Source organism: Triturus cristatus, chromosome 4_2, assembly GCF_964204655.1.
Source record: "Triturus cristatus chromosome 4_2, aTriCri1.1, whole genome shotgun sequence".
In the NCBI taxonomy this organism is placed as follows: domain Eukaryota; kingdom Metazoa; phylum Chordata; class Amphibia; order Caudata; family Salamandridae; genus Triturus; species Triturus cristatus.
Genome location: NC_140586.1, coordinates 554,050,185 through 554,077,627, shown reverse-complemented (window position 1 = coordinate 554,077,627; position 27,443 = coordinate 554,050,185). Strand labels below are relative to the sequence as shown.

Here is a 27,443-nt window from a genome sequence, read left to right as displayed (position 1 = left end):
ATACTGGCAGCAAAAGGACAGGCTTTACTCATGCAGAGTAGGAGCAATACAAGCATTTATAGTTCAAGATTCCGTAACATACAATAGCACTTACACTCCAGACATCCGTAGTGCAAGCTTCCCCAACACACAGCTGGTACAGTAGTAAGACTTAAATGCACATCAGATACAGTAAAAATATCAGTCACATCAAACACATACTGAAAGGCAAGCTTGAGCTGTCAACAGAAGTGCAAGCTTCCCTTACACACAGAGCAGGTACAATACAATCATTGTAGATCAAACTTCACTCAGTTCACACACAGCTGGTCTACATAACAGGTAACAGTGTAAGCTTCTAATAACTGAATGGATGCATCAGTAATAATAAAAGAACATGCTTCACTGATGCACTCCGCAGGTACCACACAGGTATGAGCAGTACAAGCTTCACAATTCACCTTTCCCAAGAAGCCACCACATACACTGATGTAGCTGTACCATACAATCTTAAATATGGAAGACAGTGGAAGGAAACAGTGGGCTCCACCTTAGAGTTGTCTGAAGAGCTATATTTACAGTATGAACTTTCTTGGCCTCATTTTATAAAACCTCTCCATAAATCCTCATGAAACACCTACTGAGCCACACTGTGGGCCCAAGAATTAAAATTATGTCATTTTGACCCTCTAATCCAGGAAAGACTATACCAAGGGACAACAAATGCTCCAAAGATCTAGGGGAAAAAGCTTCCAAAAAGGAAATGTTTAATTAGTCCTGATCTCCCCATGTATGATTAATGCAATCTATGTATGCTGCATCACACCATGTAAAGGCTATCTCACTGGATAGACAAATCCACTTTGTCCTCCATCAAGCACACCCAAGATGTATACACAAGCCACTATATTTATCCCTTACAGACCCAATAATGGGAGCACAATCCTTATTTATATTACAAAGCATGTAGAGTGAAACATTCACCCCATCTGCAAACGACTGCCTAGGTCCCATCTATCTGTACTTCTCTGATTCCATGGTGATAGATTTTAAAATTTCGTAGCAGAAAACATGACCGGTTTTATATATTTTGCTGTTTTCCTTTCAAGTTACACCAGTCACAAATCCTTACTCAGTCTCTGACAGTGTCTCCCATTTCATATTGCTCTTTGCGACTAACAGACTTTGCTCTGTTGTGCAACAGGTTTAGCAGAGACCTACAAAATACTGGATTCACCTAAATGAGCTCACACCAGACACGTGGCAAGGGAACTGATGACCCAGAAGGCCATAAGCACGGTGAACTTCTAAAGGAAGGAACTGGAAAAGCGAATGATCAGTAACCTCCAAATGGAGCGGACTGGCACAAGAGTGCTGAATCTGCTCTGATTAGTCAGCAAACTGTACAACTTTCTCTAGTAGTCCAAGCAATAAAAGGGATGGTAGGTGAAAAACGATTAAACCCAGGTTGCTATAAGCCCAGAAAATTAGAACGCACAGTGATAACAATGGACTCAATAAAACCTAGAAGATACTTGCTCTGTAGGATCCTGATGAAGGATGCAATGGCAAAGACCAATACGGTTGACAGAAAAGGAAGCAAGGAAAAGAGCAAAAGATGTAGCGGTCAACAGAAACATCAAACCGAGTATATGAAATAATGAATGAATGAATGAAATAAAATTTATAATGCGCAGAAACTTAGCCCAAAGGGCATCAAGGCGCCTAAATAATAACAAGGATAGTCCTGCGATGCTAGTGATATGCTTTATTAAAGAACCAGGTCTTAAGGGCTCCCTTAAAAAGGGGCAAAGATGAGATAGCCTTGAGCTCAGAGGGGAGTGCGTTCCATAAACGCGGAGCACTCGATGCAAAGGCTCTTGCTCCCCATCTTGCCTTCTTGATAGCGGGGATAACAAGGAGATTGTGTTGAGCAGATCTAAGACATCTGCCAGGGACATATCTAGACAGCAGAGATCCCAATCCATCAGTCGGTCCTGCCATAAGTGCCTTGTGAACTAGACAAACAATTTTAAAAGAGATACGATGTTCAATGGGCAACCAATGAAGATTCTTCCTAGCCAGAGTGACAGAGGCTGAGATAGGAAGGTCAAGGACAAATCTTGCTGCTGCATTCTGTGTTGCTTGTAGACGCAGAAGCAATCCCTTGTTGATCTGAGTATATAATGCGTTGCAATAATCTAGGCGAGACCCGATCAGTGCAACAGCTGTTTGTTTTCTTGCTTGTGGGGATAAGTAGTGAACTATTCTACGGAGGATTTTTAAAACTCCCCAACAGGTAGATACAGTTCTATTTATCTGCAAGTTCATAGCCAGCTCAGTGTCAAATATGACCCCCAAGTTTTTTGCAGACTGAGAAGGGGTTGGGCACGCCCCCAACGAAGGCGGCCACCATTCATTCGACCAGGCATCTCTATCCTTTCCAAAGATGAGGACCTCCGTCTTGTCGCCATTCAACCTCAGAGAATTAAGGGTCATCCAGTCGGCAATCGATTGTATACAGCTCCTGAAACCTGCAGCCGAGATGCTAATAGACTGTGACACAGACACCATAATCTGTGTATCGTCTGCGTACGATACCACCTCCATCCCCTGGGATCTTACTAGTCTCGCAAGTGGGGCCACATAGATGTTGAAAAGGGTCGGACTTAAAGCCGACCCTTGTGGCACTCCACATTGCATAGACTTTACAGGGGAGAGGTAATTATCCATTTTGACCCTCTGCTCTCTTTGGTCTAGGAAGGAGGATAACAGGTTAAGAGCGGACCCCTCTACACCCATCTCCCTAAGTCGAGATGTTAAGACCGCGGGAGAGAGGGTGTCGAATGCAGCGGTCAGATCCAGTAGAACCAGTATTGTGGTCAGGCCTTTATCTACATTCATCCTGATGTTATTGGACACGACAGTGAGTGCAGATTCCGTGCTATGTAGTTTTCTAAACCCATGTTGAGTTTGGTCCAGAAAACCAGAAGACTCCAAAAATGTCGACAGACACTGATTTAGATGCATCTCGAGCATTTTAGCTGGAGCCGGCAGTAGAGAAATAGGTCTAAAATTTTTTAATACTGCCGGATCCAGAGATGGTTTCTTCAATAGCGGCCTTACAATGGCTCTCTTACAGGCCGAGGGGAATACACCATGTTGTAAGGCATTATTCATAGCATCCAGGATGTGTGGTAAGAGGGTGTCCCTACACTCTTTCAGAGTTTTTAGGGGGCAGGGATCCAGAGGAGAGGAAGATTTCGTCCGATCCAGCAGGAGGTTAAGATTTTCGAGAGTAATGAGGGGAAATTTAGTAAAAATCTTATCGGGGTCCTTTGGCCAGGTTTCTAACATTGCCAGATTAGTGATAGTTTGTGTTTCCAGAAGATTCTTCTGTATTTCCAATTGCATGGAAATATCCACAATTTTAGTGTGGAAAAAACTAGCAATGTTATCACAGAGCTCCTGCGAGCTTTTAATCGGATCGGGAATCTGTAGGGAACATAGGGAGTCTACGATTGTGAACAGTTCCCTCGACGAGGTCAAAGACGTGGTGATATTGGAGAAGTGATTTTGTTTAGTTTTGATGACCAAGGATTTGTAGGTCTTCAGGGAGCTTTTATAGCGCTCTCTATCCTTGAAGTCCCACGTCCTTCTCCACTGCCTTTCGTGTCTCCTACAGCCTTGTCTCATCAGCCTGAGTTGCTCTCCAAACCATGGGGCGGAGGGTCTACGCCTTGCAGTATACCTAGGGGTAGTGGGAGCTAGAATATCCACTGCCTCACGTATAAGGTTGTCTAATTTACAGGCTGCCTTCTCTGGATCTGAGGACCAAGTTTGGAATTCAAAGAACGGAGTCAAGGACACATTGGTGATGTTTTTATAATTTCGCTTATACTCTCTTGAGGAGAGCTCCTTCAAGGGGGGCTTTATATCATCTGAGACAAAGAAAATAGGGACTGCTAGATGATCTGTCCATACTAGCTGTTCTGGAGGGCCAGACGAGATTCTGGAGTCAGTAGAGAAGACCGCGTCAAGAATATGACCTGCTCTATGTGTAGGTTCTCTAACCAATTGTTTGAAACCACAGGCCTCCAGAGAATCAATCAGGGATATAGTGTCCTTAGATGAGATGTCCTCTAAATGAAAATTGAGATCACCTAAAACGGTGAAGCGCGGTTTGCCAGCATATGGTTCTAATAGACTGAATAAGTCATTACAAAACTGAGATCTCGGCCCAGGGGGCCTGTACAGCAGTATCCCGGAAAATGACGAGGTAGGTGAAGATGCAATGCAGAAATGCAAGGCCTCGAAGGGGTCAGAAGACTTTGACAAAGCCTTGGTTCTACATGTGAACCGAGAGTGATAGAGTATCGCGAGGCCACCACCTCTACGTTGCGCTCTATCTACTCTATGAAGAGCATAATTCTCGGGGATGGCTAGAAGGAGGTCATGTCCCGAGGATTCAGTTGCCCACGTTTCCGTGACAAACACCCAGGGTGGGTTCCTAGCTGTCACAAAGTCATGAAAAAAGATGTTATTTTTAATGATGGAACGGGCATTAATCAGATAGCCTCTCTCAACACGTTCCTCATTAAGTGATTGGCCAGGTGGTAATGTACTGTTACTAGCAGTGGGAGCACTACATGGATCGAGCCTACATGTATCACATATAACTCCTTTCTGAACAGCCATCGGAGAATATCTGTGGAGACATGAACGCGCACTGGGTCTCAGAGCGAGCAAGTCCTGAGTCGAATAAGTAAGTGTTACCTTAGGGGAATGATCTGAAATCCCACAGACCAGCCCTCCCTGCAGCCCGTCCTCAGCGCGGACGGGCGCAGACGGGCTGGACTCTGGCGCGACTCCGGTGCGCTCCGGCTGCGCGTAAACGCTGCGCGCAGCCACCATGACCTTAAGTAGATATAAGGCACGCCCTCCTGACGACTAGAGCGCTGCCCAAGATGGCGTCAGTATCCCGGCTCAGTCTACCCCCCAACACTGTCCAGGAAGTCCGGTCTAAGAGGCGTGTGTCCCGCGAAAATCGCGGTGAGTGTTGCAGTAAATTTTATGGTGCAAGAATGCGGATACGAGTAGTTTTAAAAACAGGGGAAAACTACAACATAAAAATAAAGCAAATGTATAACACAGGAGCTTTAAAATATCGCTAACATCAATAACATCGCTAGACCAGCAATCTAATAGCGCTACGATTAGAGCAGAGCTAGCAACTAATCATACCGTTTTTTCAATAGATTTGCTTATATATGCTTTAATAAGCACATCAAAACAACAGCCTTGTGTATTTGTGTGTATATGGAACCTAGTACTATAAATCTGACCCGAAACCTAAACATTTTCATTTGAAGGTCGAATACCAACATTTTTAGATTTCACCTGCACAGCACTTGCTGTACTTGTGAAATCTCTTGTATTTAATATATCTGAAAAGGGGGCTCAGTTCCCAATTCAAATTACTGTGTTCATTCGCTTTGGTGTGGAACTTTCTTTTTGTTAACTTCTCCTGACTGCAAGCATTTACTATGCTTCTACTAAAGCAGTTCACACTATTAAAGCCCCATTCCCTGTCAAGATAATATCTCTTCCCATGGATAAGGCAGACAGCTTCTAACAGTATGCTGGAATGCTTGCTTTCTATTATTTAGTTGTGTAAAGCAGAAGCTTTAGAGCGTTTCTGGCATTTCCTAATCATGCCTCAATACCTTTCTTTGCACTTTTGTAGGCATTTTTGGATTGATTTTTTCAACTTAATCTATTTGGTCATTATGATAAACTCTAAACGTTGTAAAAAACATTGCACGTTAAAAATAAAGTTAATATACAAGAGCTATGCTATATTTGATTAATAAACAGGCTGCCACAATTGAAGTTACCTTTCAGACAACAGGGTCATGATCTTAATGGTGCAGCAGGTGCCGTAGCACCGGGCCGGAATGTTGTCAGAACTCCTCTAAACATAATATTGCTATATTTGACTACTAAACAGGCGACACAAGTGCAGTTACCTTGCAGACAACAGGGTTATGATTTGAATGGTGCAGCAGGTGCAGTGGCACCAGGCCAAAGCGTTGTCAGAACTCCTCTAAACACCTAATATTGCTATATTTTACTGCTAAACAGGCAGTTACAATTGCAGTTACCTTGCAGTTGAAAGGGGTTTGATTTAAATAGTGCAGCAGGTGCAGTGGCATTGGGGCCAAAAGTTGTCAGAACTACCCTAAACACCCAATATTGCTATATTTTACAACAAAACAGGCACTCATAGGTGCAGTTATCAAGCAAGCACTGAGGTCAAGATTTCAATAGTGCAGCAGGTGCAGTGGCACTGGGATCAAAAGCTCCAGACACCCCACTAAACACCAAATATTGCTACATGTTATTCCTAAACAGGCACCCACAAGAGCAGTTACCTTGCAGACAACTGGGTAATAATATCAATGCTGCAGCAGGTGCAGTAGCAACAGGTCCAAAAGCTCCAGGGACCCCACTAAACTCAGAATATTGCTAAATTGTACTACTAAACAATACAGTTGCATTTATCTAGCAGGCAATAGGGTCATGATTTGAATGGTGCAGCAGGTGCAGTGGCAACGGGCCCTAAAGTTGTCAGAACTCCTAAACAGCTAACATTGTTAAATTTGAAAATTATACAGGTAGACACAATTGCAGTTATCATGCAGTTAAAAGGGGTTTGATTTGAATGGTGCAGCAGGTGCAGTGGCACCGGGTCCAAAAGCTCTAAGGACCCCACTAAACACAGATTATTGCTAAATTTGACTAAACTAGGGTGTCAAATAGGGAGTAGGTGGACACCAAATATTGCTATAACTCCTAAATAAGCAGTCACAAGTACCGGTACCTGGCAGGCACTAGGGTCATGATTTCAATGGTGCAGCAGTTAGTGACACCGGGGCCCAAAACGCTAGGAACATCTCCAAACACCAAATATTGCAATATTTGACAATTAAACAGGCAGTCACAAATGCAGTTGTCTAGCAGGTACTAGGAGCATGATTTGAATGGTGCTGCAGGTGTAGTGGTACCGACCCAAATGTTGTCAGAACCCCTCTAAACACATAATATTGCTATTACATCAATTAAATCTATTTCCCTTTTTCAGTTTTCAAAATGTTGCTATTACTTACCCGCACTATATCTCTAGTACCAACACAATACAATGCCTTTTTGTGCATAAACAAAAAACAGCTTATTATTAATCACATAGGCGAAACATAATGCATTTGCCAATGCTTGGTTACTTTACTTTGAATACCCAAAATTTACAAACCAGAAGATAGAATGGATTGTTTTTAAATATATGCACATATCTCATATACTTGCATTTGAAGCCCTGATGTCCGCATACATTTATTTCCTGCATCAGAACAGACTATCAAGAACACAGTTATACCAGCTTTATTTTAAACTATACCTACTCTGTTCAGCTTTCAATGGCGCAATCTGCCCAGAGATGGCAATGTGAAAATCATGTATTGGCTCTTCAGAGAGAATGGATTCTTTGCTTTCCTCCTTGATGCTACATAACGGTATCTCCTGAAGGCAAGGCAACTGAGATGGCTGAAACAAAGCAAGAAAATAGTGAGCTAAATTCGCAGAATATTTATGTTTATTTGACATATTTTACGTTATCGTTAGGTTTAGAGTATAATAAACACACGTGCAGCAATTATTTGTTAAGATTTAGGTTGAAAAAGAAGATTACTTACCGGTAATTGTTAATTGTGTAGCTGCACAGCAACACGGCATTGTACAGTAATGAGGTACTTGTGGAATTCAGTGCAACGAGGGATGTCATGGGAGGGTATAGGTCACGCGGGTATGGGATTATGCAACTACTGAAGACTCAGTGGTTACTGCCCATCAATGTGTTTCTTTGGAACCTTGTCTCCACGTCAAACCTAAACTTAACTATAACTGAAATCACATACCATATCACACTTGGCATCTCTACTCTAAATGTAATAGTGAAGTACTACCGTCAGCGAGAAGTTCTTGTACAGTAGAAAGAAGAAAGTCTGCTTCAGTTACATTTACTGGCGATACAAATTTAAATCATATCAATTAAGTGCTACTGCTCACCTTTGATAATGTTAACAATGGGTAACGCCCTTGTTAGATAATGCTCGCTGATGCTCTTTTTTTTAATAATAAATTTCTTTATTAATTTGTTCCTCCAAATCAGTGGACCATGTATAGAAACAATCATACATCTCGTCCACCTCAGCCGAGGTGGGAAACGTTTCAACAATAATACATGTCAGCGATTAAACCTAAGCTTGCATCTTCGGAGGTTTTTCAGTCGTCATTGTTCACTTCGTTTTGTTGCGCTTCATCATAACTCAACTGTAATTAAACTCCCTCCCCACCTCCCTTCGAGTCCCCTCTCAAACTCCCCCCCCCCTCCCCGATGCCTTCCCCTCCCCCTTCTGCCAGGTCCATATAACTTGAGGTCTATGCATCTTAGTGTTCATATTGTGTCTCTCCCCTATGACCTAGGGCCATCCCCCCTGTGGAAGGCCTCTTCTCAGCTTTCTTGTGTGGGTTGTGGGTCCTGTCCCGCTATCTCTTGAATCATTGCTCCCCACGCCACTAGTACCTCGGGCAATTTGTCATCCCTCCTGGTGTTACGCATGTGCCCTTCCTCTGCCAGAGCCCACTCCTTCAGATCTGTCCTCCATTTCACCAATAGTGGCCCCTGCTGGGTTAACCAATGAATCGAGGTACGCCGCTTGGCCATAACAAGGCCCAAAATCAGGAACCGCCTACTTGTTTTACGTTTAGGATCTAGAGGAATCAAGCCCAGGAGACAGGCTCGCGGGTCCAGGGCAATTGTCCACCCGGTTATCTTGGTCAGATCCTCTAGGACCGCCATCTAGTACGTCTGGATCGTTGGGCACATCCACACCGTATGTAGAAAATCCACCTGAGCGTTACGACATCTAGGGCAGAGGTAGCTACTGCACAGCTGCAAAGTTTCCCGCTCCTGTCGGTCCCCATATGCGCCTGCCAGCAGGAACCTCTCCCAGTAGGGGTCCGTGTCCAACCAGGCTATCGCGTGTTGTAGTTGTGATGCGAGGTAATAAAGTTCTAAATCTGGAATCTCTAAACCCCCTTTGCCCCACCTACACTTCATGACCTCTAGACTAATCCGGCATCGCTGTCCATTCCATAATAATAGGACAAGCAGTGCATCCAATTCCCTGAACACCTGGTGTGGGAGTTCAAAGGAGGAACCTTGCATTGTATAGAGACATCGAGGCAGGACCACCATCTCTATTACGGCGATCTTCCCCATTAGGGGGAGTTTAAGTGTTTTCCAAAAGGCAATACTCCCCTGGAGACCCCGGATTATCCTCCCCATATTGTGCTGGTAAAAAGTGTCCTCATTTCTACCGATCCATATCCCCAGGTATCTGAGTGTGTCCTCTACCCATGGAAGCTCCATTTCTGAGCGCTGGGCTCCATCCCATTCGCTCTCCGATCCAATCGCGTAGAGCTGTGGTTTCGTTTCGTTGATGGAAAGCCAGGAGGCGGCAGTAAACTGCGTCAGTGCAGCGATCAGGGTCGGCAATGTTTGGGTCAGCCGATTCAGGTATATCAACGCATCGTGGGAGTAGAGAGATACTACATGTTCCGAGTCCCCAACTCGTAAGCCGTCCCTCGAGCACCCAGCGGAGATGGCACGCCAATGGTTCCATTGCCAGGGCGAACAGCAAGGGGGAGAGCGGGCATCCCTACTGTGTCCCCCTCGCTATGGGTATTGTGTCCGACACATATCGTCCCATGCAGACCCTTGCCACCGGTCGGGCATAGAGCAATTTTACCCAGTTTAAAAACTCTCACCCAGTCCCATTTTTGGAAGTACCTGCCATAGATAGTCCCATCGGATCGAGTCGAACGCTTATTCGATATCTAGGAACACTAAGGTGCTCTGTTGGGCCCGTCCCTCCAATGATTGCATAACGTGTGGGAGGCAGCGAATATTCCGCAGCGTATTCCTGCCTGGTATAAAGCCAGACTGGTCGTCGTGTACCAACCGCAGGAGATATGGGAGGAGCCTATTTGCTAACACCTGGCTGATGATTTTAAGGTCCACGTTCAGCATTGAAATTGGTCTATATAGAACCGGGGAGCAGGAGATCCTTCCCTGGTTTGGGGATCATCACTATCAATGCTTCCCGCATGGAGTCTGGGAGCATTCCACTTTTGTTGGCCTCCGCTGTTATTTCGAAGAGTTTAGGGATCAAGACCCCTTCATATTCTTTATACAGTTCAGCTGCTATGCCATCCATCCCGGGGGACTTAGCAGTCTTCAGGTGGGCGATCGCCGCCCGTATCTCCTCCCCGCTAAAGGGGGCCTCTAAGGCTTCCTGACTCTCCGAGTCCATGCAAGGTAGTTCCACCTCAGCTAGATAGGCCTCCACAACCTCAGGGGCCGTGTGGGACTGGGGTTCGGAGTATATTCTAAGTAAATGGGTCCGGAATGCTGTATTGATCTCGTGTAGATTATATACTACACGACCAAGGTAGTTTTTAAATGCCTGAATCGGTCTCTGCCCGAATCAGGCGCGCTAGTAGCCGGCCCGCCTTATCCCTGTCTGTATGCCAGCGACGCCTGCTCGCATTTTTGTTCAATTTGCCCAGCGAGTCCCATATGTCCCCTATCTTCCGTCGCATTTCATCCATTTAGCTGGCCCCTCCCAGTTCGTGGGAAGCTTCTTCTCCAATGCTGCCAAACGCTCCTCATGCTGGCGTAGGTCGCGCTCCAGCACTTTCTTAACTCCCACCTTCGTGGACATACATACCCCTCGTAGCACCACCTTCATCGCGTCCCATTCGATCGCCCTTGTGCTGTCCGAGCCCCAGTTCACCTCAAAATAGGCACCCAGCTCGTTTGATATGGCGTCCTTATAGATCGGGTCCCCAAAAGCTTCAGTATCGAGCCTCCATAGCGGTACCTTAGATCTCGGCTGGCCCAACAAGTATGTTATTAATAGCGGGGAGTGATCGGACAAATAGCTGGACAGATATTGCGTCTCCGCTATCTGATGTGCCGCCGTCTTTTGATTAAACAAGTAGTCTAGTCTACTATAGGTATTGGCAGCAGGTGTGTGACACGAGTACACTCGGCGATCAGGGTTGCGGTGTTGCCATATATCCAGTAAGCCATTGTTTTGAAGCATCTGGCCCATTGCCTCTCTAACTTTAGGTTTGGCATCCAGTTTTTGGGGGGGGGTGTCTGTCTAGCTCCCCGTCAAGGGCACAATTAAAATCTCCTGCGACAATCAATTCCATTTCTGGATCCAAATCTAGCTGCCCCAAGACTCTACTTAAAAACCCACCATCATCACTATTCGGGGCATAAATATTCACCAAGCATATACTGCACCCATCCAGTGTCCCCTCCACCGTCACAAACCTCCCATCAGGATCTTGTTTAGTGTGTATAACCTTAAAGGGAACTCAAGGTGCCACCCAAATAAGCGCTCCATTGGCAAACCCGGAGTAGGATGTAGCAAAGAACTGACCCCTCCATCTGCGTTGGACATATTTAAAACAGTCTCCCCATAGGTGCGTCTCCTGGAGCAGGGCTATACTTACCCATATTGCCTAAGGTAAGTTGCCACCCGGATGCGTTTGACCACGTTATTGAGCCCCTGTTATAAGTTTATACCTCTGTGTGTCACCTGGCATGAGTCAGCAGCTGTGGTTGTCGAGGCACCCTATTTTCGTGTGGGGGACCCCCAATAGTGTTGCAGCGTGACCTATGATGCAATCGCCGTCGACCTCCAATGATGCAGCAAAGACCAGACCCAGCAGCAGCCCCAACAAAACCATAATGTGAAACCCCAACTCCCCCTCCCCCCCCGCCCCCCACAGGCGGTAGTACTTCATTTTCACAACCCGTTCCTGGTCCGAGGACTCAGAATCCCGCCCCAAAGCACCACCCACCCCTTAAATCACCCCTCCCAACTTGAAACAATTGTAATTGAACTTACTCTCCCAAGTCAGAAAACCTCCCCCAAAACTCCGAGAGTCAACCGACTGACTGGCACCGCCCGACTGGTGGTCTAGCCAGGTCGCCTCAGCACTCTACAGCCGGCGAGTCAAAAGAGTATATGGGTGAAATAGTGTAACCTCCACAAAAACTTTTGAGCCTTCCCCCCCCCCCCCCTCCCACCGAGGTCCTCCCATGCAAGTCTCTCAGTAGAGTCAATTGCCCCTCGGGTCAAAGCGGGTACTCACAGTGTCTACGACCCAGAACCCCTCGGTCTCAGCGCCAAGTCCACCATTCACGTGTCTCCAGAGCCCCCAACTACCGGGCTGGTGGCCCCCCCAGCTCAGATTGTGTTTCCTGTATCAAACATAGTGGTGAGAACTGGTTCTGTGTTGGGATCGCCTCCAGTTCCGTAAGGAGAGTGCCATCCGGTCCCACCATGATAGGTCCTCCATCCGCCAGATCTCACACCCTCCGTCGCTGCTCCTCATCATGACTTTTCCGGTTCCGCTGTCGACTACTCCGCCTCTTCTGTTCCTGCCTGCCCTGGTTTTGGTCCTGGCCGGCCAAGCCCAAAGAGTCCATTCAGTCAGGTGCCTCCGGTGGGTTACCAAAGAAGTGTACCTTGTCGCCATATTGTACTCTGAGCCTGGCCGGGAACATTAAGCTGTATGTAATGTTGAGGTTTCGTAGACAGCGTTTTACGCCCAGGATGTAATTTCATAGGTCCTGTACCTTTTTCGTATAGTCATGGTTTTCAAATCTGGGCGGACCATTGGTACGAATATATTGCAGGATCACGTCCCGGTCTCTGAAATTGAGCAATCGGGCGATCATGGCTCTGGGCAGGAAATCTGGTTTCGGTGGCGGCCCAAGAGATCTATGAGCTCTCTCCACCGCAAACATTTTGGAGAGCCTGAGGTTCAGGAATGTTGTGACAATCCAATCTTCCAGGAATAGGTCCGCCTCCCCAGGCCCTTCTGCCTTTTCTGGAAATCCCAAAAAACTGAGATTGTTCCTCCTTGACCGCCCTTCAGCATTGTCTGCTCTGTCCTCTAGCCGGGCCGTGTGGTCCTAGAGGGCTGTTAGGGCCTCCGGCAGCTGACGGACCTCAGCCTGCAAAGCATTCAGGTCCCCTTCTGTAGTGATAACCCTATCTGTCACCTTCCAGAGATCCAGGCGCAAATGGTTGATGTCCATGGCCATCCCGTTTTTTTCCAGTGCCACTCTGGAGTCACGGGCCGCTTCCAAAATATCGGCCTTGTCACGGGCCGCTGAGCCCATGTGGGTCCCCTGCTCTGGGTCTGTTCTGAGGCAGTCCACCGAAGTCAAGCCCGGAACCGTGTATTGCATAATTTTATTTGTTTGGGTGCCTCTAAGGGGTCGGTCCTTCCCCATGGCCAGCGCGGCTTTCTTAGGGTGCTTCCTGGTGTCCCCTTAGTTCGGAAATCAATGATGCCTTAATAAGTCCAGAGGGGGATACTCCAGGCGTACTACCTCGCCTCCAAATCGGGGTCCCAGGTCTCAATGTCGTTAATACTGCATAAGCTGTCCCTTCCGCTGGCCGCGGCAGTTATTTGGCACCACCGGCCCGCTCAGTTAGCTCTGCCACTTGATTCAATCTTTATTTCACCTCCCTCGTACTGCGGTTGGCTGGCTCTCCACCGATCCACGGAGTGAGTGCCCCAGGCCCACTCCAGCGCCGCACGACCGCACCCGCACCAGAGGATTCTCAGCGGCACAGGGGGGGGGTCTCCTCACCTCAGTGACGTGAGCTTCAGTCTCAGGCCCCAATTTCTGTAATCCGTCACATGGGTCTCACGGCGGCCCCGCGCTGTGTCCGGGCACCTCCAGCCGGAGTGGAAGCAGGCCCCACCGCACTGGTCTCGTCCCCGGCAGCCGGAGTCCCGCCGGTCCGGCCATACGCGGCTGTCTTTCTCCTCCGTCACCCCCTCCTGGAGCCTCTCAACCATCTAGCAGTGGTAGTGGGACTCGCCAAGATCTACGGGCTCTTCCACAGCCTGCCAGCAAGCCCGGGGCAGTTCGCGCTGATCTCCGCCCTTCAAAGCAGCACGGAGGCCGCCATTTCAGGGAGCAGGATTCTGTCAGGTCTCCAGCGGTCCATAGCAATGTTCTCCAGGTGCGGGCCGATATCCCGCAACACCACCGGGACCCTCGGAGTCAGGGGGGAGGGTCTCCGCTGTCAGTCCGAGTTACGAAGGTCACTATAACGCCAGGATTTTACAGGATTCCAGACGCTGGGGCAGGAGCAGCGCAGATATGCATCTAGCCGGCTATTTTGTCAGGCAACGCACCTCGCAGATGCTCTTAAATGTGATATACAAGTTAGTATTCACTACACCATTTTCTTTTTCAGGAGTCATTTTCTTTGCTGTTCGAAACGAATCCTGTTTGATTCCGAGAAACGCTCCTTGCTAAGTTTCGTGTCTGCAACGAAGACTGTTCTGTGCCAGTACAAAGCTTTCCCTTGATAAAGGCCCTCTCCCACCTGTCTGGCAGCTTGATCGAAGCCCAGGGTGGAACCGCCTTGAAAGTGTTTTGAGTTGAGCAAGATACGAGAGTAGAAGCCTTTTTTTTTGTCTTTACACTGTTCTCCCACATCTGTTGGGAAAATTCCACTGTGGGTGTGTTATTAGTTGACCATGCAATGCATATAATGCATCTTTATGCTTACAGTTCCTCAGTTCCCTTTGTAGCACTCTCTTGGGACTGTGCAGACGGGGCCCCGCTCTGAGCGTACACAATAAATGATTATTGGTGAATATTCTCCACTGTTTCTTTGACTCTTCATTTAGCATGGAAGGCTGAGAGGTGGTCAAGCTGAGAGGTGGTCAGTGGTGACCACCATGATCGGGTCACTTCCTTCACCCTCTGAAGAGGGTGTAAATCAACCGCACTGCAAAGGCCAGTGTCAGATTAGCAGATTTGCCCTCTTCTAATCTGTTTTGCCTTTTCTGCTTGTTTTCTGTTTTGCCTTCCCTTCTTTTTTTTATCCCCTCTGTTTTGTCCTCTTCTGCTTGTTTTCCCCTGTGTTTTGTCTTTTGTGCTCGTTTTTTTTAATGTTTTCGTTTTCCCTTTCCTGCTAGTTTTTCAGCCCTCTCTGTTGTCTCACTTAAAAGCCCTAAGGACCACCACCTCCCTGGGGCTTTACTGATATTAAGAAGGGGGTTTGTGAGGACCCCCCTCCATTTAGCTTGAGGAGCACTGGGGACCGCCACCTCCTCTGAGTTTTTTTTTGTTTACCACCAACACCATGATATCATGCATCCACTCAACCAATGAGTACAAAAAAGGAACTTTTTAATATCGAGATTGACACAGATTAAAGACTAAACAGCCTCACTCAATCAATGATCAACGACATGCCTGACACATACTCTTCCCCAGGAATGACCGTCTTGCATCATAACAAATAGAAACTATGACTGCACAGAACTACTAGTCCCATAATGCCTCATAATGGGCTAACATGGCTGAACTATAAATAGACGAAACAGAGGATGGACTCACGATACCGTGAACAAAACCATTTCTTGGTCGAAACGCATAGGTGGTGGTGATAATTGTGCTGTCACAATAAATCTAAGTTAAGGAACGAAGCCTACTGGAGTGCGGTGCATTTCTTTTGGTGAATAATATACAAGATGGCCTAACGGCTAGGGGGGGGGTTGACATCGAATCTGGGGAACTGGGTTCGAGTCTCGGCAATGATGTTGAACATCCTGTGATCCTGGGCATATCACTAAATCTCCCCATGCCTACCAAAAAACCCCCCAAAAAATGTGTCCTCATGTAATGCAACTGGTGCTATGTAAAGCGCACTGATTCAGGTCAAGTTTGTGCTATATAAAACTCTGTAAAATAAAAAAATTAATAAGCGAGGTTAAGTCCAATCTGACGAGATCGAATTCCTCATCACACTAGACGTGGAAGCCCTGTACACCAACATCCCACAAAGGGCCACTCTAGATCCGATTGAGGAGGATCTCAATGCGGCCACTTGGGAGTCACCCACACCCCCGAGCTTCATCATGGTGTGCGCCGCACTGGCCTTGATGGAGAACTTCTTTGAGTTTAAGGGGCAGCTCTACCACCAGACACAGGGTACTTCCATGTGAAGTACCTTTGCGCATAGTGTGGCCTGCCTCTACATGGCAGCTTTTGAACGACGACATATCCATCATGAGTCTAACCCATACCGAGATAACATCCGGTTATGGAAGCGCTTAATCGACGACATCCTTATTTTCTGGAAGGGAAACAGTGAGACGTATAACAACTTTTTCAGGTGGATTAATAACCTTAATCCTTACTTGAATTTCACCATCTCTGCATCTCCCACCCAGATACCATTCCTAAACCTCACTATCAAAATCGTGGGGGGTCAACTGACTACAACTATGTACAAAAAAATCACCGACCGCAACAGCCTCCTACTCTTCAGTAGCCATCATCCCAATTCACTCAAGGAAAACCTACCATTTGGTCAGTTTTTAAGGGTACGGAGAAATTGTAGCTCAGTGGATGATTACAAAGCTGAATCAGCGGCCCTTGCAAAGAACCTCACTGCAAGAAACTACCCCCCGAGGAACATTGCCCTTTCCAGAAAAAGAGCGCGTAATAACAGGGAAAGCCTGTTAGAGCACGAAGAGAAAAATGAGACAGAGAAGCTCACCTGTGTCACAACCTTTACACCAGCTTCAAACCAGCTCACCAGAGTGCTAAAAAAACATTGGAACATACTTAACACAGGGTCCCTGAACCTCGACCAACCACGCTTTGCATTTAAGTGTTCAAGAAATCTTAAAGACATGCTTATTCACACTAGACCTAAGTCGAAGGCCACCAACAAACAGGGCACACTGCCAATTGCCAGCAGTCACAGGCCATTATCCCTGTGGCTCTTGTACTGCGTGCGCGTTCACCTCAGTCCACAAGACCATCACACTTAATGACACCTTCGTATGGGAAATGCGTTCCCACACAAATTGCAACAATGCCAATTGCATATATTTACTCACATGCCCATGTGACCTCTACTATGTGGGTATGACAACACGCCCTATCAAATTGTGTGTCTCAGAACATCGTAGCAGCTTTCGCTGCAACAAAAATAACACAAAGATGTGTGCACACTACCTTGAAAAGACACACTCACCAGACGGGTACTCCTAGAAGAATTGCCCAACATATCTAAGAGCAATCTATTTGCCAGAGAACAAAGATGGATACACTGTTTGTCAACATTTGACAAAGGGCTCAATGAGGACATACCCTGGAGCGCAATACAAACCTAAACGCAAACACCTGGTGCACCAATGAATTCCCCACAATATAACCTGCCACCCTGTGTTCCCATGGGGACTCATTGCCTGCGCCTTTTAACCCACTTGTGTCACTAAGAGGCTCATACTCCACCTCAATATGCCCGCCGTATTTTACCTTTAATAAGCATCCAACCACTATACAGCGGAATATGCATTAACACCTATTGAGTGGGTGACAATACTGTAGAAGCCTTCTACATACATACCGGCTTTGAAATACCCGTTTCATCCGGACGGATGTCAAATGATATAATGATTCCCCCTTTAGAAGCACTTACATACACCACTTAGAAATGGCTGCCGTCCCCGGACCAGAAATACACCAAGGGAATCACTTGATTTGTCACGTGACAGCCGAGACGGGTTAAAATCCAGAGTGAATGGTGATCTAGCCACCTCCCGGACACGGTGGATTGGGCAGGTCGAGAAGTATGCGCATAACATCACAACCATGAGTACTGAGCAGCGATGGGGCTGGGGCTTGACTGTTGCAAATCACGCGACTAACTTGTGTTATGCGGGCAGCTTAGTTTTTGGGTTAATCTTTGATAGATTCTAGGAACTTACTCCTGGCAATCGGCTGTGTAAGCGGGGCATAACCTTTCGCCCCCTCAGCAACTCATTCTACACGAAGACGTTAGAGCCTTTTTGCCTGACACTCATGCAAACCAGCCACGCTTCCGACCACACCCGACTTGCCTGGGCTCGTTCTAGTCTTCCCAAGCCTAACACGGGTACAATGCCGCCTTAACCTAATGCGCTACCATGGACATTGATATTAGACTTTGATTAATTTTCTAATGACTACACCGCTACATGATTGTCTCTACTATTGTTATGGGTACTACATAGAAAGGCAGAAATTAACAGTACAACCATTATAAATCAGATTGATACTCATGGGCTCTTCTAACTGCTTGCTACAAGCCCTGTATGTAAACGATTCTGCAGGAGTTCTCATTCCAACCTTACGGGACTCCGAGATGACAAATTTACATCCAATCTGTTTTGGCAACATGGTCGGTGAATAGCCACGCACCACTATGACTGGCTTTTTTCATAGGAACTTGAACCACAATGTTCGATATAAACACAGCTTCTGATAGTAACCACGTAGGTTGTGAAAGGGAACCTTGAGTGATCAACCCACTTCTTAACCCAATAACATTGAGAAAACCAATATTATACCATGGCAAGCAACTCCTTACCTAATTAAATACTTATATGTGGTAAACATATGATAAACAACCACGTTGAAACAGATAGGCCTAGGACTCCACCATAGCTCCTATATCGTGTCAACAGGATCACGGGCCTTTTGTTATTTAGATGACTGATTATGAAAGTTGGATGAGATGTCGATCACAGTAGCACAGAGACAGTTGTTATGCAGTACATACATTGTTTTCTTTCCCCCTACCAGTCCTTCACACACGGGAGCAAAGCCTTGTGCGTGAATCCATCGGGTACTGTTGATGCCTGGGGACCATACTAATTGGGTGAGTCCAGACCAATGTGTTTCTGGTACAAATTGTTTTTCCACAGGGGCCAATAGTCACTATAGCTCACTGTGGAGACTCACCACTTGTTTTTATACCTATTGTCTTTTAGATGTCCTCTAAACGCATTTGCGTTCACTTCACGTATGTAAATACTAGGTTTTAGAGTCACGATAAAACCATGTCTATGCTTGTGATGCACAACATCATCGTGAATGATACCTCTACACTTTTGTCTCCCACAACACGTAGTTCCAGGTTATAAAAAGGTACATTTAGTAATAGACATCAATGTCGTGAGCAATATTGTATGCCACCAACCCTAGATGTAGATAGTTCACTTACCTTGGTCCTGAAGAATCGCAAGTTGACTGAACTTACAGCGAGAAACATGTTGACCCACACGCTCTAACAAGGACACCACCACGCGAGACATAATACTCGGGCGAGTGCCTTGTTCACTGTTTTTACTTAGGGTAGGAGACCCCCAGAATAAAGCTTGTCCTAGGTACTCACAATCCTATTTTAATCACTACACCACATCTACACAGTTCTGGCCCCACACCCGCACTTCACCAAACGGCTGTTGGATAAAAGATCTCCGATAAAGTGCCCCTACTTTAGGGATCCCGTTGGGTATTGCACCACCGACCCAACAAGAAGCAGCCAATATGATGAAGCAAGACACCTGAAAGGGTGTGTGAGGGCATTAGAATCCAACATATGGATTCCCGTCGATGACCCATCCAGGGAATAGTGGGACAGAGTCACTCGGTACTCTACCAACACCTATCCCAGAGGAACAGCATAAACCCACTTTTGAACACGGTCGTTGGGGCCTCCCTTTTATGCTGGGCCTCCCCACTCCCAGCTGAGTGGAAAAAGGCCCTCCGTCCCCCCTCTTGTATACAAGTCCAACCTCGACATCCGAGCACCTGCTGTGCAAAGAGCGCACTGAAAGTGGACTGCTTGTTGAATATATATATATATATATATATATATATATATATATATATATATATATATAGAGCCCAGCACAACATCCTCCGTTTACTGGGGGCCACCGACTCTGCAGGGTGGGCTCAAAGGTTGCAGGAGCGGAGAAGCCTGCATGTTCAATGCTTCAAAAATAAAGCCCCACTCCGACTTCTGTGCAAACACAAGACTTTATTCGTCTGAAGCAGCATATATATAACTCAAGTCCTGACCGGTTTCGGCATCACCACGCCTTGCTCACAGGTGAGTTGAATATTTACCATGTGGTCACGAGGCCATAGGATCAACTACAGCCCCCAGCATGCATCATCGTTGCTTTGTAATCACGAGGCATTGCTTAGTATTCATGTTTTGCCCAAATAGCGTTTTATGAACAATGTCCCAACAACGTACCAAATTGTAATGTGCACGCATTCCTTCTCACAGCAAGTGCACTTTTATGCTGCCTCTGTCCATGATAAGGGTTAGCACTGCGGAGCTTCCAAGAGGAGAAAACTCCCCTATTCCCTTTCTCTCTGAAGCGCTACCAATACTTCTGGCAATCCTTCGTTTGGTGCGCGAGAGCGTGTCATGCTCCCTCCATAAAATCCAGCACAACATCCTCCGTTTACTGGGGGCCACCGACTCTGCAGGGTGGGCTCAAAGGTTGCAGGAGCGGAGAAGCCTGCATGTTGAATGCTTCAAAAATAAAGCCCCACTCCGACTTCTGTGCAAACACAAGACTTTATTCGTCTGAAGCAGCATATATATAACTCAAGTCCTGACCGGTTTCGGCGTCACCACGCCTTGCTCACAGGTGAGTTGAATATTTACCATGTGGTCACGAGGCCATAGGATCAACTACAGCCCCCAGCATGCATCATCGTTGCTTTGTAATCACGAGGCATTGCTTAGTATTCATGTTTTGCCCAAATAGCGTTTTATGAACAATGTCCCAACAACGTACCAAATTGTAATGTGCACGCATTCCTTCTCACAGCAAGTGCACTTTTATGCTGCCTCTGTCCATGATAAGAGTTAGCACTGCGGAGCTTCCAAGAGGAGAAAACTCCCCTATTCCCTTTCTCTCTGAAGCGCTACCAATACTTCTGGCAATCCTTCGTTTGGTGCGCGAGAGCGTGTCATGCCCCCTCCATAAAATCCAGCACAACATCCTCCGTTTACTGGGAGCCACCGACTCTGCAGGGTGGGCTCAAAGGTTGCAGGAGCGGAGAAGCCTGCATGTTCAATGCTTCAAAAATAAAGCCCCACTCCGACTTCTGTGCAAACACAAGACTTTATTCGTCTGAAGCAGCATATATATAACTCAAGTCCTGACCGGTTTCGGCATCACCACGCCTTGCTCACAGGTGAGTTGAATATTTACCATGTGGTCACGAGGCCATAGGATCAACTACAGCCCCCAGCATGCATCATCGTTGCTTTGTAATCACGAGGCATTGCTTAGTATTCATGTTTTGCCCAAATAGCGTTTTATGAACAATGTCCCAACAACGTACCAAATTGTAATGTGCACGCATTCCTTCTCACAGCAAGTGCACTTTTATGCTGCCTCTGTCCATGATAAGGGTTAGCACTGCGGAGCTTCCAAGAGGAGAAAACTCCCCTATTCCCTTTCTCTCTGAAGCGCTACCAATACTTCTGGCAATCCTTCGTTTGGTGCGCGAGAGCGTGTCATGCCCCCTCCATAAAATCCAGCACAACATCCTCTGTTTACTGGGGGCCACCGACTCTGCAGGGTGGGCTCAAAGGTTGCAGGAGCGGAGAAGCCTGCATGTTCAATGCTTCAAAAATAAAGCCCCACTCCGACTTCTGTGCAAACACAAGACTTTATTCGTCTGAAGCAGCATATATATAACTCAAGTCCTGACCGGTTTCGGCGTCACCACGCCTTGCTCACAGGTGAGTTGAATATTTACCATGTGGTCACGAGGCCATAGGATCAACTACAGCCCCCAGAATGCATCATCGTTGCTTTTTAATCACGAGGCATTGCTTAGTATTCATGTTTTGCCCAAATAGCGTTTTATGAACAATGTCCCAACAACGTACCAAATTGTAATGTGCACGCATTCCTTCTCACAGCAAGTGCACTTTTATGCTGCCTCTGTCCATGATAAGGGTTAGCACTGCGGAGCTTCCAAGAGGAGAAAACTCCCCTATTCCCTTTCTCTCTGAAGCGCTACCAATACTTCTGGCAATCCTTCGTTTGGTGCGCGAGAGCGTGTCATGCCCCCTCCATAAAATCCAGCACAACATCCTCCGTTTACTGGGGGCCACCGACTCTGCAGGGTGGGCTCAAAGGTTGCAGGAGCGGAGAAGCCTGCATGTTCAATGCTTCAAAAATAAAGCCCCACTCCGACTTCTGTGAGAAGGTATGCGTGCACACATGGTAAATATTCAACTCATCTTTGAGCAAGGCGTGGTGACGCCGAAACCGGTCAGGACTTGAGTTATATATATGCTGCTTCAGACAAATAAAGTCTTGTGTTTGCACAGAAGTCGGAGTGGGGCTTTATTTTTGAAGCATTGAACATGCAGGCTTCTCCGCTCCTGCAACCTTTGAGCCCACCCTGCAGAGTCGGTGGCCCCCAGTAAACGGAGGATGTTGTGCTGGATTTTATGGAGGGGGCATGACACGCTCTCGCGCACCAAACGAAGGATTGCCAGAAGTATTGGTAGCGCTTCAGAGAGAAAGGGAATAGGGGAGTTTTCTCCTCTTGGAAGCTCCGCAGTGCTAACCCTTATCATGGACAGAGGCAGCATAAAAGTGCACTTGCTGTGAGAAGGAATGCGTGCACATTACAATTTGGTACGTTGTTGGGACATTGTTCATAAAACGCTATTTGGGCAAAACATGAATACTAAGCAATGCCTCGTGATTACAAAGCAACGATGATGCATGCTGGGGGCTGTAGTTGATCCTATGGCCTCGTGACCACATGGTAAATATTCAACTCACCTGTGAGCAAGGCGTGGTGATGCCGAAACCGGTCAGGACTTGAGTTATATATATGCTGCTTCAGACGAATAAAGTCTTGTGTTTGCACAGAAGTCGGAGTGGGGCTTTATTTTTGAAGTATATATATATATATATATATATATATATATGAGAAGAGCGGATTGGACTATTTCTATATATATACATATATATATATCAAGGAGTTCATGGTACTCCCAAGGTCCGGTTCGTTCTAACAGCGGCAGGCGGGGGGATGTTTTTATTGACGGCTTTTCCGCACTGATGACGGCAAGAGCCAGAAACGCGTCTGCGGATGTTTTATAGCCGACACATACCTCGTGAGTGCACCGGACCTTGGGAGTACCATGAACTCCTTGTTTTTGCTGTGTAATAAGTGGTTTCCACCACCACTTCCCGGTTGCACCCGCCGCGAGTTCGGCTGGCCCCAGGTGGAATACTGTGTTTTGGATTCAATTTGGGCTGCTGAACCGCCGCTTACGGACTCTGTTGACCTATTCAGGTTGTGGCTTATACACAGGTAGAGTGCTTCACCATATGTGGGACACTCGCAGAGTTTTCGTTCTAACAGCGGCAGGCGAGGGGATGTTTTTATTGACGGCTTTTCCGCACTGATGACGGCAATAGCCAGAAACGCGTCTGCGGATGTTTTATAGCCGACACATACCTCGTGAGTGCACCGGACCTTGGGAGTACCATGAACTCCTTGTTTTTGCTGTGTAATAAGTGGTTTCCACCACCACTTCCCGGTTGCACCCGCCGCGAGTTCGGCTGGCCCCAGGTGGAATACTGTGTTTTGGATATATATATATATATATATATATATATATATATATATATATATTTTATGCAAAGGAACCTCGGTTCGAAGAGGCACTCCGAGTCAGACAAAGTAAGGCAAGGCGGCTTCACTCGCATTCAGACAGTTAATTCAGCCTTACGCGTTTCGGAGCAGGCAGCTCCTTGGTCACAGGCATTACCATGTTGCAGGCACAAGAAAAGCGAAAGGAGCACGTTTACCAGCACGTGTTTTATTCCATCCCTTAATTAGTATCAGGTGTATCCACTAGTGTGGCATGCTGGGATTTGCAGTCCAGTGTTACCTTTAGTAGGTGTTCGTGCCTTCCGTCAATATTGCCAATAGTTGGTCCCGTGTCTGCACATCATTAATGGATTTTTTCTCGCCATTCAGTGGGCCTCCGAACATCGAGATCTGCCAAGTAATGCGCCGTCTGATTCCCCTTCGGAGACTTGACACAGTTCTGTGTCTCCGTGGCCCCTCTCACAGAGGGTGGTGCACTCTTCACGGCCGGAACTGCCGAAATATTTATTTTATGCAAAGGAACCTCGGTTCGAAGAGGCACTCCGAGTCAGACAAAGTAAGGCAAGGCGGCTTCACTCGCATTCAGACAGTTAATTCAGCCTTACGCGTTTCGGAGCAGGCAGCTCCTTGGTCACAGGCATTACCATGTTGCAGGCACAAGAAAAGTGAAAGGAGCACGTTTACCAGCACGTGTTTTATTCCATCCCTTAATTAGTATCAGGTGTATCCACTAGTGTGGCATGCTGGGATTTGCAGTCCAGTGTTACCTTTAGTAGGTGTTCGTGCCTTCCGTCAATATTGCCAATAGTTGGTCCCGTGTCTGCACATCATTAATGGATTTTTTCTCGCCCTTCAGTGGGCCTCCGAACATCGAGATCTGCCAAGTAATGCGCCGTCTGATTCCCCTTCGGAGACTTGACACAGTTCTGTGTCTCCGTGGCCCCTCTCACAGAGGGTGGTGCACTCTTCACGGCCGGAACTGCCGTATTATTTATTTTATGCAAAGGAACCTCGGTTCGAAGAGGCACTCCGAGTCAGACAAAGTAAGGCAAGGCGGCTTCACTCGCATTCAGACAGTTAATTCAGCCTTACGCGTTTCGGAGCAGGCAGCTCCTTGGTCACAGGCATTACCATGTTGCAGGCACAAGAAAAGCGAAAGGAGCACGTTTACCAGCACGTGTTTTATTCCATCCCTTAATTAGTATCAGGTGTATCCACTAGTGTGGCATGCTGGGATTTGCAGTCCAGTGTTACCTTTAGTAGGTGTTCGTGCCTTCCGTCAATATTGCCAATAGTTGGTCCCGTGTCTGCACATCATTAATGGATTTTTTCTCACCCTTCAGTGGGCCTCCGAACATCGAGATCTGCCAAGTAATGCGCCGTCTGATTCCCCTTCGGAGACTTGACACAGTTCTGTGTCTCCGTGGCCCCTCTCACAGAGGGTGGTGCACTCTTCACGGCCGGAACTGCCGAAATATTTATTTTATGCAAAGGAACCTCGGTTCGAAGAGGCACTCCGAGTCAGACAAAGTAAGGCAAGGCGGCTTCACTCGCATTCAGACAGTTAATTCAGCCTTACGCGTTTCGGAGCAGGCAGCTCCTTGGTCACAGGCATTACCATGTTGCAGGCACAAGAAAAGCGAAAGGAGCACGTTTACCAGCACGTGTTTTATTCCATCCCTTAATTAGTATCAGGTGTATCCACTAGTGTGGCATGCTGGGATTTGCAGTCCAGTGTTACCTTTAGTAGGTGTTCGTGCCTTCCGTCAATATTGCCAATAGTTGGTCCCTTGTCTGCACATCATTAATGGATTTTTTCTCGCCCTTCAGTGGGCCTCCGAACATCGAGATCTGCCAAGTAATGCGCCGTCTGATTCCCCTTCGGAGACTTGACACAGTTCTGTGTCTCCGTGGCCCCTCTCACAGAGGGTGGTGCACTCTTCACGGCCGGAACTGCCGTATTATTTATTTTATGCAAAGGAACCTCGGTTCGAAGAGGCACTCCGAGTCAGACAAAGTAAGGCAAGGCGGCTTCACTCGCATTCAGACAGTTAATTCAGCCTTACGCGTTTCGGAGCAGGCAGCTCCTTGGTCACAGGCATTACCATGTTGCAGGCACAAGAAAAGCGAAAGGAGCACGTTTACCAGCACGTGTTTTATTCCATCCCTTAATTAGTATCAGGTGTATCCACTAGTGTGGCATGCTGGGATTTGCAGTCCAGTGTTACCTTTAGTAGGTGTTCGTGCCTTCCGTCAATATTGCCAATAGTTGGTCCCGTGTCTGCACATCATTAATGGATTTTTTCTCGCCCTTCAGTGGGCCTCCGAACATCGAGATCTGCAAAGTAATGCGCCGTCTGATTCCCCTTCGGAGACTTGACACAGTTCTGTGTCTCCGTGGCCCCTCTCACAGAGGGTGGTGCACTCTTCACGGCCGGAAGTGCCGTATTATTTATTTTATGCAAAGGAACCTCGGTTCGAAGAGGCACTCCGAGTCAGACAAAGTAAGGCAAGGCGGCTTCACTCGCATTCAGACAGTTAATTCAGCCTTACGCGTTTCGGAGCAGGCAGCTCCTTGGTCACAGGCATTACCATGTTGCAGGCACAAGAAAAGCGAAAGGAGCACGTTTACCAGCACGTGTTTTATTCCATCCCTTAATTAGTATCAGGTGTATCCACTAGTGTGGCATGCTGGGATTTGCAGTCCAGTGTTACCTTTAGTAGGTGTTCGTGCCTTCCGTCAATATTGCCAATAGTTGGTCCCTTGTCTGCACATCATTAATGGATTTTTTCTCGCCCTTCAGTGGGCCTCCGAACATCGAGATCTGCCAAGTAATGCGCCGTCTGATTCCCCTTCGGAGACTTGACACAGTTCTGTGTCTCCGTGGCCCCTCTCACAGAGGGTGGTGCACTCTTCACGGCCGGAACTGCCGTATTATTTATTTTATGCAAAGGAACCTCGGTTCGAAGAGGCACTCCGAGTCAGACAAAGTAAGGCAAGGCGGCTTCACTCGCATTCAGACAGTTAATTCAGCCTTACGCGTTTCGGAGCAGGCAGCTCCTTGGTCACAGGCATTACCATGTTGCAGGCACAAGAAAAGCGAAAGGAGCACGTTTACCAGCACGTGTTTTATTCCATCCCTTAATTAGTATCAGGTGTATCCACTAGTGTGGCATGCTGGGATTTGCAGTCCAGTGTTACCTTTAGTAGGTGTTCGTGCCTTCCGTCAATATTGCCAATAGTTGGTCCCGTGTCTGCACATCATTAATGGATTTTTTCTCGCCCTTCAGTGGGCCTCCGAACATCGAGATCTGCAAAGTAATGCGCCGTCTGATTCCCCTTCGGAGACTTGACACAGTTCTGTGTCTCCGTGGCCCCTCTCACAGAGGGTGGTGCACTCTTCACGGCCGGAAGTGCCGTATTATTTATTTTATGCAAAGGAACCTCGGTTCGAAGAGGCACTCCGAGTCAGACAAAGTAAGGCAAGGCGGCTTCACTCGCATTCAGACAGTTAATTCAGCCTTACGCGTTTCGGAGCAGGCAGCTCCTTGGTCACAGGCATTACCATGTTGCAGGCACAAGAAAAGCGAAAGGAGCACGTTTACCAGCACGTGTTTTATTCCATCCCTTAATTAGTATCAGGTGTATCCACTAGTGTGGCATGCTGGGATTTGCAGTCCAGTGTTACCTTTAGTAGGTAGTGAAGTGAAGCCGCCTGCCTTACTGGTCTGACTCTGAGTGCTCTTCGAATCGAGGTTCCTTTGCTTTAAAATA

The 27,443-nt window shown here is 47.2% G+C and overlaps 1 protein-coding gene across 4 annotated transcripts in view; it reads right to left on the bottom strand.

Annotated features, from left to right (window-relative positions):
• Window positions 1–27,443, bottom strand: part of BRDT (bromodomain testis associated) — a 1,895,586-nt gene that overhangs the window by 559,281 nt on the left and 1,308,862 nt on the right. For all 4 annotated transcript variants that reach the window (XM_085602176.1, XM_085602174.1, XM_085602177.1 and 1 more), the window contains one exon: window positions 7,440–7,581. In XM_085602176.1, the coding sequence (XP_085458302.1) occupies window positions 7,440–7,581 (142 nt within the window). The remainder of the gene's footprint in view (window positions 1–7,439; window positions 7,582–27,443) is intronic.